The sequence below is a fragment of the Narcine bancroftii genome, chromosome 1 (genome assembly GCF_036971445.1).
Source record: "Narcine bancroftii isolate sNarBan1 chromosome 1, sNarBan1.hap1, whole genome shotgun sequence".
NCBI classification, from domain to species: Eukaryota; Metazoa; Chordata; class Chondrichthyes; order Torpediniformes; family Narcinidae; genus Narcine; species Narcine bancroftii.
Genome location: NC_091469.1, coordinates 101,395,731 through 101,411,609, shown reverse-complemented (window position 1 = coordinate 101,411,609; position 15,879 = coordinate 101,395,731). Strand labels below are relative to the sequence as shown.

Here is a 15,879-nt window from a genome sequence, read left to right as displayed (position 1 = left end):
ACATTACATATGTTGAAAGAAGAGAAAACATGCAGATGTTGTTGAAAATTTTCAATAAATATTTAGTTCGGCCCTCGACTTAGTCCAAGTTTTTAATTTTGGCCCTCCGTGAATTTGAGTTTGACACCCCTGCTCTAGAGACTCGGCAGTGAATAGGAAGCAGGGGCCACTCCAACACACTGAACTTAACCATGGAAACTAAGCATCCTCCACATCCACTGGTGGAGTCAGTGGCATTGCTGTGAGTGTACTGCAGGATTAACTGCACTGTCTGGTCATGATCTGAGTTGACACTCGAATCAATTTCTCCCATAGAGCTTCGATATGGGCTCTCCTTGGAGAACTAACACTCTAGATCAGCCATCCCTACGGACCCCTAGGCACCACAGCACATTTGCGTAAAAGCCTCATTTTCTTTACACCTCTCGTAACTTAAATATTTTAAATGTTTTTTTTTAAATTTAGTTTGTAGAAAAGAAGTACGAAAGAATCAAAACTTGACTTCACGGGGGAGAGGCCCCATAAACTTTAAGCAAAGTCCGAGAGAATTGAGAATGGCTGTTCTAAATCACAGAGATAGAGATCCTGAGTTGTAGAGGGGCATTGAAGGATAGAAGAGATGTGGGAGGAAACTGGAGAACCCAGTCACACAGACAGCTCATACCCCACACAAAACCACCAGAGGTCAGGATTGAACCTTACTCTCTGGAGCTAAGAAGTACCACCTTTAAATGCATGCAACACAAATCACCCCATTTGTTCAACTTCATGTATATATCTTCCTCAGGACCAGGACTGTCTAGACCCAAGGTCAAGGGATCCTCAACAAGCTCTGCATCCACTGAAGCATCTTCTCCTTCCAGGGGTGGGAGTGACATGAGCTCAGGGCAGAGCCAGGCTATGACCTTGTCCTCTCCTGTCCTGTGACTGGTCTCCACAGGACTCACTGCTTACTGCAGGCATCCAACCTCACTGACCCGAGAAGGGGATAGGTTAGCTGCTCTGAGTGATACACAAGTCATATAATATTAAAGATTATATTAATTCAATACTAAAAACAAATTTGATACAATAATTAAAAAAAGTTCGGTTTCCCTCAGAGAGGTGGCTTAATCTAATAACAAAAACAAATTTGATAGAAGAATTTTTAAAAATCCAGGTTCCTTCAGAGAGGTAGCTTAATCTAATAACAAAAACAAATTTGATAGAAAATTTTTTAAAAATCCAGGTTCCTTCAGAGAGATGGCTGGAGGCAAGACAACACTCTCATCCCAGGCTCTGCGGTGTTCAGTGTGGGCCTGTGCCACAAGCTGAGCATTGGCCTGGACAGAACCAAGGGGCACAGCTCGCTGCAGACCAGAATCCATGGCACTTTGCCAGCATCTGCTCAGAAACAGCTGCCGTAACAGATCAAAACCTCTATGCACACCACCACCCCACATAAAAATGCACACACATACACAGATGGACAAACATACAGAGACACACACAACCATGAAAACATACACATATGCAAACATGTATACACACACTACCCCACCACTCTGCTTGACTGTACACCCTGTGAAGGTATAGAAACTGTTCTCTCTCACACAGATGCATGCAAATGCACATGCACTCACATGGGCATCCATAGACACTTGTGCAGACACACATGCACAGTCATAGACACATAGAGATATACACACTGAGGCTGTCCTGGGAGAAGGTTCAGCCTATCTGTTCCCACTCTCCTTGTTGCTCTTCGGCAGGGACACCTCCAGAAACTCAGACTCTACTTCGCAGTGACACCTCCCCGGCCCCTGCCCATCTGGTGGGATGGGGAGGGGATGGGAGGGTGTGTCTGTTGCTGGCATCTTCCTCCTCCCACCAGGTGCTGCAACCTCAGTCTCCTTCATCCCCTGCCCTTGCCCCAGCAGAATCACTCTGTGCTGCAAAAGGTGGCTCAAGCCCCTTAATACAGATCACTAAAAATGCAAGAAAACCTCTGGTAAGAAAGAACAAGGATGGCCAATGGCGGTGTTTGCGTGGTGTTCTAAGATTGCCTGGACCATTGAGTCTGAGGAGATGAGGCCACTGCTCCCAGGCTGCCAATGCTCCCCTGGACAGATGCTCACCCACAGACCTGCGTCACCAGTCCAGGCCATCCTGCTGGCATGAGAAGCGGGGGCTATTCTGTGTGTAGAACTGGGCATACCATCGTCGGTGACGGACAATGGCTGAGTCCTCCTTCACCAGCAGCGGCTTCAAGACATACTTCTTGTTGTTCCAGATCATGATGTCCCGTTCAAGCTGAAAGGGAAAAGCATGGAAACCTCATTCTTCCATAACACCACAACCCCAACTGTTTGAATGCACCCAATCATTCACTCACTGCCAGGGCTGCCCTATGCTTATCCCTGTTGGATGTCCTAACATCAGACTCCTTATGTCCATCCCCAAATCCTCCTCCCTCCATCAGCTTATGATCACTAGCCCTATAACTCCCTGACATGTGTTGGTGTCAAATTTCATTTCAAAACACTCCTTTATAAAACCTTAGTTAAATGGGAAAGTGTGCAGTCACTCTGATTGCGGTGCATTACACAAACATGATGAAGAAACTCAGCAGGTCATGCAGCAACTGCAGGGGGTAAAGGGTAACTAACGGTTTGGGCCTGAGCCCTTCATCGGGAATCAGGAAAAGCAGGTAGATACGTAATAAAAATGTGGAGGGGGGGGAAGGAGGAGAGGAGAGGAGAGGAGGAAGGGCAAGAGGAGGAGCACAGGCTGATGGGTAATAAGTCTTGGGTGGATACAGGTGGGAGAGTAAAAGAGAACAAAGCTGAGAAGTGATAGGGGAAGAGGGCAGAGGGTTAAGGGTAGCTCTCCCAAGAGGAGAAGGAAGTTATGGGGTGGAGGCTGGAGGAAAGGAGACAGTGGGGTAGGGAAAGAAAGAGATCTGGAAAGGGGTTTAATGAAAATTGGAGGTTGATATCAATGACACCTAGTTGGAGAGTGCCCAGATGAAATATGAAGTAGTATCTTGGCTGTTTTGTATGTAAGAACCATAAGATAAGGCTGGGATGTTTTGGGCAGGACCCGTTCCTTGCTCCCTGGTGTTTGGGACAGGTACAGGGTGGGGCCAGAGTCCAGTGCGAGGACAGTGGAATTGTGAAGGGGACAGCTAGAGCAGGAGAGTGGTAAGCTGCAGGGACCTGCTTGTGGGAGTTATCCCAGGACAGGAAGGATTTTTATTTCATTGACCTGTAGAAGATTGCAGTGTTTGGGAGATTTCCAGCAAGGAGCTGCACATATATGGTTGCTAGAAGACATGTACTCCCCACCAAGGTGAGACAAATTTCCTCTCATCTAGCCCAAGCTTTTCAACAGCACTCCAGAGCTAGGGCATTTAAAGAGCTTGACAGATTGGTTGAAGGGAAACGCTTCCCCAGCTGAGGAGTTATCCAGTTTCAGAACAAAGGGCAACCCACTGAGAACTGAAATATGGAGACATTTCTCCACTCAGACAGTGTGGTGGGTGAATGGAATGAGCTGCCCACTGAACTAGTGAATGCTGGCTCAATTTTAACATTTAAATAAAATTTGGACAGGTATGTGGATAGGAGGGGTATGGAATGAATGCAAGTCAATGGGACTAGGTAGAATAATGGTTTGGACAGTCTAGAGGGGCTTGATGCTGAGGCTGAACTCCGATCTATTGGGCAGGCGAGTGGAAAGGAAAGGGAGAGGGATGAGTGTAAGACAATGATGGATAGACTCTGAATTCTTTCCAAGGCCAGAACATCTCTTCTCAAATAAGGCACCTAAAACTGTACACATATTCCCAGTGAGGTCTCACCAGTGCTTTATAGAGACTCAGTAATACATCCCTGCTCTTGTATGGTATTCCTCGGGAAATGAACACCAACATTGCATTTGTCTTCTTCACCACTGACTCACCTGGAGATGAACCCTTTCCACCTCCAAATTTTGAATTTTCTCTGCATCTAAATAATAGTCTGACTGTATTTCTTCTATCAAAGTGCATGACCGTAGACTTTCTATTTCATCTGCCCTTCTCTTTGCCTATTCTCCTAATTTATCCAAGTCTCTCTGCTACCTTTTCGATCCTCAGCACCACCTGCCCTATTAACTTTTTTGGTATCATCTACAAATTTAATCACAAAGCCTTCTATTCCATAATGCATATAATTTATATATGATGTTTAAAAGAAGCAGCCCCAACATCAACCCCTGTGGAACACCAATGGTAACAGGTAGCCAAGCAGAGTAGGATCCCTTTATTCCTACTCTCTATTTCCTGCTAATCAGCCAATGCTCTACTTATGAAGTAGGTTGGGGGAGACCAGAGTAAAGTATTAAAGTTGTTCAAGCCCGGATTGAGATGTTAGGGAGCTTGTCTCAAATATCTACAATGATATCTATGATGCAATGTTTAGGAAACATATGGACGGATACATGGATAGAATAATTTTGAGGGATATGGGCCAAATGTAGGCAGGTGGGATTAGTGTGGATAGGGCACTCTGTCAGCATGGGCAAATTTCCAAGCTCTTTGATTCTCATAACTGTATATGTTGGGTATCAAACAAAGATCACTGAGGGAATTAGGTGTGCTATGGTTGGTTCAGGAGATCTTAGCCAATGCTCATAAGCAGAAACCCTTCAGGCAGGAATTGGGCATGGTTCTGCTGGGTGTAGTCAGTGATTCTGACAAAAAGGAATGTTTCAAATACCAAGGTGAGCTGCGATGGATTGTCCCTAAATTAGTCCAGGCCTGTCCTGGATTGTCACTGTGGTTGAGGTTACATACTAGTGAGAGGAGAGTTAACACAAGAGTTGGATGACTAGCCTAATGCTATGGCAGACCCAATGACCCAGATTTGAATCTAGTGCTGTCTGTAAGGAGTTCTATAGTCTCCTGGTAACCATGTGGGGTTTCTCCAGGTGCTCTGATTTCCTCTCACCCTCTTAAAAATGTACAGGGTTGGTAGGTTAATTGGGTTTCATGGGTTCATGAACCAGAAGGTCCTTCTACCATGTTGTAAGATTAAAATTCTAACAAAAATTAAAGTGTGAGGGACAAGATGGGTGTACACAAAGGTTGTTACTGGACTACCACGTTTATACACCTGCTGTGGTGTTCACAGCCAGCTACATGCATGGTGGACCACAGAGTCTCTGTTGTTTTGTCATGGGATGGCAAAGTGGTGAAAACCATCTGATCTCTATGAACCTATTCCAGCTAGTCCTTCACTGCATCCAACAGCAACTGAGTTCACAATCTGTTCATTCAAAAGTACACCCAGTTATGTCTAGCACAAGAAAGAAATTCCATTGCTGGTTGCATTATGCCCTCAAGAACTGAGGCATCAAACTGGAAGACCAGCACCTTCGACAGAAATCTTTACAGCACTCACACTGTCCTCACAGTGGGAACATCCAATGTGACCAGGCTGAAGCAGAGAAAGGCACTGTCCACACCTGGGCAGCCCTGGATCAAAAGTCACGTTGACCAAAATATCCCACCCACATTGGTCCCCTGACTGTGTTTGGCCCATATCCATCTAAACCCCTCCTATTCATGGATCTGTCCAATTTTTTATAAAACCACCTCCTCTGGCACTCAGGCACTCGAGTTCTGGCAACATCCTTGTAAAATTTCTCTACACACTTTCTAGCTTGACGACATATTTTGTATAACATAGTGAACAAAACTGAACATAATACTCTAAATGGTGCCTCATTAACGTCTTGTATAAATGAGAATGGAATGCTTTATCGTAAGGAGTGCAACCAACAATTTTACTGCCATCACTTTAGCCCAGCCACATAGGTCAGGAGGGAATGGTGACCACCTTTTTCACCACCTTGTCATGTTCCAGAATAGTTAAAAACCAAGGAGGGGCACTAGCCATGTGAACCTCCTGATATGAAGTAGCAAATAGTGCATGACAACAGTAAATAAGGAGAACACCACCCCCCCTCCAAGAGAAGCAGATGAGACAATTCTAAGGAGGGTGACCAAGGTGGCGGACCAATGAAGGGCTCGGCGGCTAAACAACACGCAAAGGTGGTGAGCTGTTGGCGAGTTGTGGTCGAGGGACTCATGCCAGTTTGTGGGCTGCTGGATGCTGGCTCAAGGGAGCTGGATTTTGGGGCAGGTTTTTGAGAGGATGCTGAGGCCAGGGAGTGCTCCCAAAGGCTTCTTCATTGTGTCAAAGGTTTGGATCTGGGCTCAGGTTGAACTGAACTAAGTCTGTCTTCAGAGGCTGTGGGAGCACTGGAGGTGAATCAGTGGACACTCCATGACTGTGGGGGACTCTCTTTTGCTTCTCTTTCTCTGACTGCAAAGGGTGCTAAGCAATACTAATGGCAAATCTTTGTCTGCCTTATGGCAGACTAAAGGCAGTTTTATGTAATATTACATTTCTATTTAATTTTTTTTTTTCTTTGGCTTGGCTTCGCGGACGAAGATTTATGGAGGGGGTAAAAAGTCCACGTCAGCTGCAGGCTCGTTTGTGGCTGACCAGTCCGATGCGGGACAGGCAGACACGATTGCAGCGGTTGCAAGGGAAAATTGGTTGGTTGGGGTTGGGTGTTGGGTTTTTCCTCCTTTGCCTTTTGTCAGTGAGGTGGGCTCTGCGGTCTTCTTCAAAGGAGGCTGCTGCCCGCCAAACTGTGAGGCGCCAAGATGCACGGTTTGAGGCGTTATCAGCCCACTGGCGGTGGTCAATGTGGCAGGCACCAAGAGATTTCTTTAGGCAGTCCTTGTACCTTTTCTTTGGTGCACCTCTGTCACGGTGGCCAGTGGAGAGCTCGCCATATAATACGATCTTGGGAAGGCGATGGTCCTCCATTCTGGAGACGTGACCCATCCAGCTTTTAATTACATGACAATAAATAGTATCCGATATTATGAGTGAACAACCTATGGTGATAATGATCTTCGAGTCCAAATGGGACAGAAGACCAGCCTGACAACCAGTGGAACAGCCAGATCTCTCAGTCCACCTGTCAGACTTTAAAAAAAAAATCTCATCTGGAAGATGCTGCCTCTGGCCTACTGCTGCACTGGGGATGTCAGTTTGAATTACTGGGATTGCTTGAACTCCCAATGTTCAACTCAGTAAGTGCTGGTGCTTGTCCTCATTTATCCTACCCCCCACCATTTTCTTCCCCATCCTCCCACCACAACCACCCCCTCCCATATAAACTGCCCGGTAAGAGTGTGGAGACACTCACCTGGATGGACTCGCCCATGATCATGAACTTGGGGATGATAGCAGGAATGTTGCCCTGGTAATAGATGCAATGGCTGACCCGCTGTAGCAGGGGTTCTACAGGCGTCACGCAATGCAGGATCACCCCTTGGCCAAGGAATGAGTGGTTGAACAGCAGGTAGACCAGACCAGGCCCCACCTTCAAACAAGACCACAGAGAGTGAAGGATAGCTATAGGGCAGAGATCGAGTGCACTGGGGGAGGGAGCAAGGACTGAACAAAGAAAAGTCATTGGCCGTGTTCTCAAAGGTGTTAATCCCAATTGCAGGAAAAGAAATGAGCTGTTAGCCCATCAACATTCCCCAGAGTGCTGGGCCTAATATGCCAGCTGACTCAAGGTATGGTTAGTGGAGAGGTTAGGACAATGATGTTACAGCGCCAGTGACCTGGGATCAAATCTGTGACTGTCTGCAAGAAGTTTGTATATTCTCCCCACTTTTGCATACGTTTCCTCTGGATGTTCCATTTTCCTACCATCCTTCAAAACATGGGGTGTTGTAGGTTAATTGGGGTATTTGAGTGGCATAGGCTCATGGGCCGGAAGGGCCTGTTACCATAGTGTATATCTAAATTTAATAAAAATATAATAATGCCGCATTCCTTCAGTTGCCCAAGATGGACCCAGTTACCCAGACATCCCAAATGATTGAATTAAAGTGGTAACTTACATAGGCATGTGGTGGGGACAAACGTTAACTTTTAAAAATTGGCACCAAGATATCTTATGTGAAAGGGAAGGGCCATTGCTCAAGAAATTAGCCAGGATTAGCCAAAACCTGAACTTCTGTGGATCTGCCACTGCCACTGGTTGAGTCCAGAAGGTCAGAATGGAGAGACTGGAGCTGCAATAGGTGTGAGTGAAGCAACACCAGAAACAAACCAAGCCACCCATGTCAGATGCCTATAACAACACAGCAGCCAAGACCCAGTCACACACTCTGATATATTAGACAGATCGCAGGACAAAGGCTGGGCATAGACTCTGGACTGATGATCCCCTTTCCATGGTGAGTAACTGAGAGAATTTGGGTGGGAACTCCTTCACTCGCATCTTCAACAAGAAGGAGTGGTATCTGAAGTCAGCCCAAATTTGGCCCTACTGACCCCATTGAATCCTTCATTGTGAACATATTCATGAGATGACTTTTTTTACAGAGAGGAGTGGAAATTACTTGGAGGTATTACTTTCAGTTGTGGTTGTCTCATGACAGGAAAGATGTAGATGCTAAGAAGAGGGTGAAGAGGAGAATTTACCAGGATGTGGCCTTCATTGGAGAACATCATATGAAGCAAGACTGACAGTGCCAGGGCTTTCCTCTTTGGAGCCACAAAGGATGAGAGGTGACTTAATAGAGGTATATAAGATTACAAGGGGCTTAGATATGGTGGACAGCCAGCACCTTTGACCTGAGGTGACAATAGCAAATACCAGAGGACATCTGTTTAAGTGAAGTGGAGGAAAATTAGATATCAGGTATGTTTGGTTACAGAATGGTGGATGCCTGAGATGCATTGCCGGGGGTGGTAGTGGAAGCTGGTACAATAGGGCCATTCAAAAGACTTACCCAGGCACATGAATGTAAGAAAAATAGAGGATTATGTGTGTGAGGTAGCAAAAGGTTAGATTGTTGAGAAGGTTTGTTATAGGTCAGCACAATATCATGGCCTAATTGGTCTGTGCTGTTTTATGCTGAAATAAATTTAAGAACTTGAGGGGCCCTTGATTGTGCTAGGTGAGTGCCCATTCAACTGGCATATATTTGAAGCTGGTCAGGTTCATACCCACCTGCCTGGCAATAATATGGAGGTCGAGAAGTGGGCAGTGCCAGCCCAGGATGTGGAGAGAATGGTGCAACAACATCTGCGAGCAGTGTTTGTTGGGCTCAAGCTCTGGACTCCATTGAACCTGCGGAAGAGCAGAGATGGCATCATGAAGCCCCTTCCTCTGGCTGCCTGCCCTCTGCGCCAATCCAGATGACTATGGGTGAGATGTGGTTACACCATCAGGACGAGAAACCCTTTCTGATCTGTGTGAGAGATTGTCTTTCCTGCTTGGGACCATCCTCCTTTAATTGGCCCCTCCCCTCCCTCTTCCCATCACTCCAAAGGCTGATTTCTTTTTTTCATTCCATTTCTAGATCCTCTCCCAAACCTACTGGTTGTTCAAGTGGCACATCTACCCAAGTCGAGAAAACAATCCTCCCACCAGCCTCCCTCACCCATCTGCTGGCAAAAGTAGCTTCATCAATGTGAACATTGCTCTGAGCCTCAGATGTCCCCTCTCTGGTGGGAGCTCCACTCACTGGGGAAGACAGGTCGAAACATCACCAAAACTGAATAGTATCAGTGTGGGATCGGTGAGAGTTGATGCTTGACAATCAGCATGGACTTGTGGGCTGTGGGCCTTTTCTGCGAAATGTAACCGGGGCAAAAGGTTTTCCCACATCCTTTATCCATCTAACAGCTTCATTGATGGTAATCCACTACACTCTACTTACATTACTGAAACAGGCCCTTCAGCCCATCACCTCCCTGCTGACTCCTCTACACGAATCCCATATGCTTGCACCAAGTACGTGTTCTACTGTGCCTATTCAAGTGTCCAATTCCACCACTTCCTCTGGTGGTGTGTTCCAGATGTTGTCTGGTCTCAGTGTTAATGTCTTAACCATTGAATGCCTTTTAAAAGTCCTTCCTCTCACTTTAAACCTATGCTCTCTTGTTTATGATACCCTTAAACCATAGAAAACTATCTATCTTCTCTGTACTGAACCATTAATTTGCTTGGTCCCCTCTACCTGCACCCAGAACATGGTCCTCCATTCCCCTTCCACATACCTGTCCAAAATGTTCTTAAATGTCAAAATTGAGGCCTCATTCACACTCCCAGCATCCTTTTCATGAAGAAATTCCCCTTAAGGTTCCATTTACTACGATAAAAAAAGATTCTAACCTACCTATGCCTCTCAATCATATGTTCTTCCATCAGGTCATCCTGCAGCCTGTTTTGCTCCAGGGTGTACATGCCTTTGAAGGTAGCAGATTTTGTTAAAACTAAATATAACACAGCACATTTTTGGCCAATTTGTGATCCACATTCAAATGGATGAAAGACCTTCCAATAATTTATGTCCAATTGGATTTAGGGGGCTTATGTTTCATTATTTCTTGAGCAGCAGGAGTACTGAATGAGCTTTGACTCCATCAGTAAATGCTTGCATCTTGCAATCAAAGCAACCTCCTGTCTTCAGTGCAGCTATGGGGAGAGCCTTGAAAAACACAATTTAAACTGATTCAGCTCACAATTTAGTTGGTCTTGGAAAAAAAAACTATTTTAAACCTTATTCTGATTTCCTTCTGTCTACATCTTATTTTCCTCCTATTGACTTTGTATTGATGAAGGTGAAGGCCCAAAACCTGCACAGATTCAGTATGTAAACTTACGTGCGTGTGTGTGTATGTAAATATGTGCATGTGAGTATTTACACTTGCCAGTGAATGTTGGTAGGGTGGTTACACCAAGTCCGTGTTCTACTGTGCCTATTCAAGTGTCCAATTCCACCACTTCCTCTGGTGGTGTGTTCCAGATGTTGTCTGGTCTCGGTGTTAATGTCTTAACCATTGAATGCCTTTTAAAAGTCCTTCCTCTCACTTTAGCTCAAACAATACAAAAGGATGAAGAAATCTGACATTTCCTGAGACTATAGCTTCCCTTGCCCTTCAGGATTGGTGTGGTCTTCAATGGCCCCTTCCCTCCCAGAGAGATCACAAATGGTGCTGGGAACATCAGCCACATTCCCAGGAAGTCACATCCCTACTCCCCTCACCTCCCATTTGTGCTGCACAAAGCCCCAGAGGCTGGACCTGGTGTTTCGGATGTCATTCCCGCTCAGGATAGCTGGACTGTGGAGGTGGGTGAGGTGGGCAACATCAGCTGCATTCTCGGGGATCTCCTGTTACAAACACAAGGAGAAAGACTCTCAGTCAGTGACGGTAGGAGCAGCACCTAGAACACCAGCTCCATCTGAAGTCCATTCAAACTCACTTCTCACAACATACCACACTGCACCACAGCCAAGTGACCTGTTCAAAGGCCTGCCTGGAAATTGGGAAATGTATCTGCATTGCAGGACCATTCTTGCAAGAAGACACTACAATACCCTATGTTGTATACTATAAGGAAATTGCAATATACTCTGTAATGTAATATTTTCTCCAGTAATCTGTAACATCTGTAGTATACAGTTTATAAATTCTACACTATACTGTAAGATGCCTGGTAATATTCTGTAAAATTCTCCATAGAACTGTAACATACATATGCTGTATTATTGTCTCTCGTAACACCTATAAATACTGTTTATATATTTAGTATTATGCTGCAAGAGGTTCTTTTATATTGTAAAATTGCCCATACTATACTGCAATGTGTATAATATATTAAACTCTTGAGTTATAATATTGTCTATAGTATGGGGTTGTAGGTTAATTGGGTGTTGTAGCGGGGTCACTATGGTTATAGTTCGAGATTGAAAGAAGAAGACTCACACACCAAGGGAGTGTAATCGACACTGGCATAATTGAGCTGCAGCTCTGCTTTTATAGGCAGCTAGCCACATCACTACTGTGGTGTGGCTTGAGCAAGGCTGGCTGCTGATTGGCTGTCCTGGATGCGTGGGCCCAGTTTGGACCCCCTGCAATCTGCTGGCAATGATTGGTCGATTTGACCGCTATTCCGGTGGCCTATGGGAGTGGGCGTCTCATCCCATGCACTGTATACCTGATCATCGTGATCGAAGGCTGTTTGCTGTGTTGGCCTGTTCCACAGGCCGCAGGCCGCTACACAACTTCCACCACCCCCACCCCCAGAACCGGCGATCAGAATGCTGTCTTTTACTGGCCACGCCCTGTGCTGTGGGGTCAGGTGAGTACCTGGCTGGTGTCTGGTTTCAGCCAGTCGAATGAAGGTCTCCTCCCTGCCTCCAATGTCCAACACACAGGTGGAGCCATTGTGCCTGATGACACAGTATTGCCCTTCATAAGGCCATTGAAGAGGTGGCCAGTAGACCCCACGTCGGGTGAATATGTAGTGACAGTCTACAAAGTTCTTTGGAACAAAGGTACTGGCTTGCCCATGAGCTTTGGGCTTAACTGGGCAAGTGAGCCCAGGTACTCGTGCAGTTGAGACAATGTGGCCATTAGGAGCTCCCCCAAGTCCTCAGTAGCCGCCAAAAATTCACCCAGAATGACTAGGGGCGCACCATAGACCAACTCAACGGAGGATGTAAGATCTGCTTTCGGGGTGGTGCGGATGCCTACCAGGACCCAAGAGAGCTCATCAGCCCAGTTCAGTCTGGTGAGATGGGCTACCAGGTGCCTGTGGAACATCTACACCAATCCACTGGCCTGCGGGTGGTATGCTGTGGTGTGGTGGAGTTGGGTCCCCAGGGGATTTGTTAAAGTGGTCCACAGTCTGGAAGTGAATTGGCCCCCTCTTGTCAGATGTTAAGTGTTAGGGGACCCTGAAATGTGCCACCCCCAGGTGTTCAGTAATGCTCATGCATATGACTCTGTAGAGATTTCAGGTAGCAGCACCAACTCTGGCCATATAGTCATCCGGTCAGCCATGGTCAACAGATATCTTGCACCTCTGGATGTAGGTAGGGGCCCCACAAAGTCTATGTGCATGTGGCTAAAACAGCAGCATGCTGGTTCAAAGGGCTCTGAAGGGTCTTTAATGTGGATCTGGACCTTGGATGTCTGGCACTGAGTATGTTTTGGCCCACTGAGGGGAAATGGACTCATGATGTGGGCTACTGCAAGTATGAAATGATGATTAAAAATTGACCATACCTGCAAACTCTTGCAGTCCCTTCATGGTCAATGGTCTGGGGAAGGATCAAATAGCATCCACTTTGGTAAATAACAGCCTGGCCCCATGTTGGTCAATGCGATGGCCCAGAAAATCAATTGTCTCTCGGCCAAACTCACTTAGCCTGGAGAACAATAGTCTTACGTGAGTGACGTGCTCGGTGCAGGTGTGGCTGGTTATTAAAACATCATCGAGGTAGACGAAAGTGAAGTGCAGATCCCGGCCCACTGCATCCATCAACCTCTGCAAAATTTGAGCCCCATGTTTCAGCCCGAATGGCATGTGGAGGAATTCAAACAATTCAAAGAGGGTTATGATGGCAGTTTTGGGAATGTCATCGGGGTGAACTGTGATCTGATGATAACCCTTGATGAGCTCCACCTTAGAGAATATCTGTGTCCCTTGTAGATTACCGGTGAAGTCCTGGATATGAGGCTCGGGATACCTGTCAGGCATGGTGGCTTCATTTAGATAGTGGTAGTCTCCGCACGGCCTCCAACCTCTCGCTGCCTTACGTACCAGATAGAGGGGAAGGCCCATTGCACTGCACAATGCTGAGTTCTTACATCTTTTGAAACTCTTCTCTAGCCAGATTGGGGGTGGGGGGGGGGGGGGTGAGAAAACGCTGCGCCCTGGCATGGAGGGGAGGGTCCTCCATATTAATTTTGTGTATCACCCTGTGTTTGGGTTCCACCGAGTTGAAATGGGCCATAGTGATGGAGGGGAATTCCGCTAAGGCTTGAGCAAATTCATCGTTGGCAGTACTCACTGAGTGCAGATGGTGGTTAGTAAATTCGGTGCCCTTGAGCGAGAGTTTCTGAAATGTCCAGGCGTGTACCAGTAGCGAGATGACTCTCAAGAAATCGGCACCCAGAAACAGTTGTTGAACAGCCGCCATCGTAAACTTCTAAGTGAATTGTCTGTCCCCAAAGCAGAGGGGAATTGTACAGGTGCCAAATGTCTGAATGTTGGAGCCATTTGCTGCTTGAAGCTCTTGGCCCACCTTGCCGCTGTGAGCCTCTAGGCTGGACAGGGGGAGGACACTGTACTGTGCCCCAGTGTCCACCAAGAAACGTTGGCCTGACAGGGAGTCTTGGATGTGGAGAAGGCATCAATGACGGCCAGCATTGGCATTTCCCTGGAACGCGCAAGGGGAGCGGCATCGATGAGCCTTGGTACCCCACCGTTGATGATAGAGACAGGACTGCTCACTGGTGGAATGCATTGATTGGTTGGTCAGGTGGTTGGTCAGCGGGCTTCCTGGCCATGCATTGCTGATGAGGTGCTGTCACCTGTTCGAGCAAAGCGCAGGTGTCCCTCTTCATCACTCATAGCATGTCTGCTGGGGCAGCCACCCTCCTGGAGTCATCAAAGTCTTCCTCCATGATGAGCAGCCAGATCTCTTCAGGCAGCCGCTCCAGGAAGATCTGCTGGAACAGTGGGCAGGAAGTGTGGCCATCATTGAGAGAGAGCATGCGCTCATGAGGCCAGAAGGGACCCTGTCCCCCAATCCATCGATGTGCAGCAATCAGGCCATGCGCTCGCCATGGTTAATAGCACCTTGATGGCTACATACTTCCCTTGCTCCAGGGGCTGCTGGAGGAAGTTGATGATGCGGGCTGCATTGTCTTGATCGAGGGTGCTGACCACATGATAGTAGTACGTATCATCTACAGAAATCTGGTGAATGGCCATCTTCACCTCGGCCTGCTGGAACCACACTCGTGATTGCGACATCCAGAAGCCAGCAGCTACAGCGCTGATTGTAGGCTGTTCCTTCATTGTTGGGTCCAAAATGTCTTTGGACCAGTCAGGGTCACAAAGGTAGAGGGGTCCCTATGGTAATACCTTGAGGTATAATGGGTTATAGCTCGAGGTTGAAAGAAGACTCGCACATCAAGGGAGTGTAATCGGCATTGGGTTTATTGGGCTGCAGCTCCACCTTTTATATGCAGTTGGCCATGTCACCACCAGGGCATGGCTTTTCTGAGGCCGGCTGCTGATTGGCCGTCTGGACGCACGGGCCAGGATTGGACATCCTGCGATCAGCTGGCAGTGATTGGTCAATTCGACTGTTAATCTTGCGGCCTATGAGAGTGGGCATCTCATCCCGCGTGATGTCTACCCAATTGTTGTGTACGACGTCCGTTTGCTGTGTCGGCCTGCGGAGCAGGTCACGGGCTGCTACAGTGTAATTGGGAACATGGGTCTCAATGACTGGAATTGGCATCTATCTCATTGTAAATAAAATTCTAAATTTAAATTTAATCTGTAACATCTATAGCAGGGGTGGCCAAACTTGCTTAACATAAGGGCCATGAACGATAAACTTCAGATGTTTTAGAAATGCAAGAATGAAAAATATTACATACACATTTTTACTCTTACATGCATATTTTGTTACAAAAATTTTATACAAATATTAAGAAATACCTGTACATAGTAATATTTATTCATGTATGTAGTTTTTAAACTGCTAATTTGTATTAGTTTCAAAAATCAAAAAGTGCATACATACATACATAGCAAATATTTTCAAAATCTTGACTTATTTTCTGTGGAAATCACTGCCCAAGGAAGCAGAAGAGGATGACTCATTATCTCCTCCAGCCAACATATTTTCACAAACCACACATTACATGTTAAAGAGCCACATGTGGCTCATGAGCCATGGTTTGGCAACCCCTGATCTACATGAATTCTTATCTCTACTGTAAGATG

General features: G+C 46.5%; 1 protein-coding gene across 5 annotated transcripts in view; it reads right to left on the bottom strand.

The window, feature by feature from the left end:
* Positions 1 to 15,879, bottom strand: part of LOC138761733 (cholesterol 7-desaturase nvd) — a 142,688-nt gene that overhangs the window by 79,569 nt on the left and 47,240 nt on the right. For 4 of the 5 annotated variants that reach the window (XM_069934405.1, XM_069934415.1, XM_069934392.1 and 1 more), the window contains exons 4-7: positions 11,114 to 11,239; positions 9,073 to 9,192; positions 7,249 to 7,425; positions 2,118 to 2,292 (exon numbers count right to left, since the gene is read on the bottom strand). In XM_069934405.1, the coding sequence (XP_069790506.1) occupies positions 2,131 to 2,292; positions 7,249 to 7,425; positions 9,073 to 9,192; positions 11,114 to 11,239 (585 nt within the window). In that variant the 3' untranslated portion in view covers positions 2,118 to 2,130. Of the gene's footprint in view, positions 1 to 38; positions 2,293 to 7,248; positions 7,426 to 9,072; positions 9,193 to 11,113; positions 11,240 to 15,879 lie in introns of those variants that run through there. The other variant, XM_069934386.1, reaches the window with a different exon arrangement.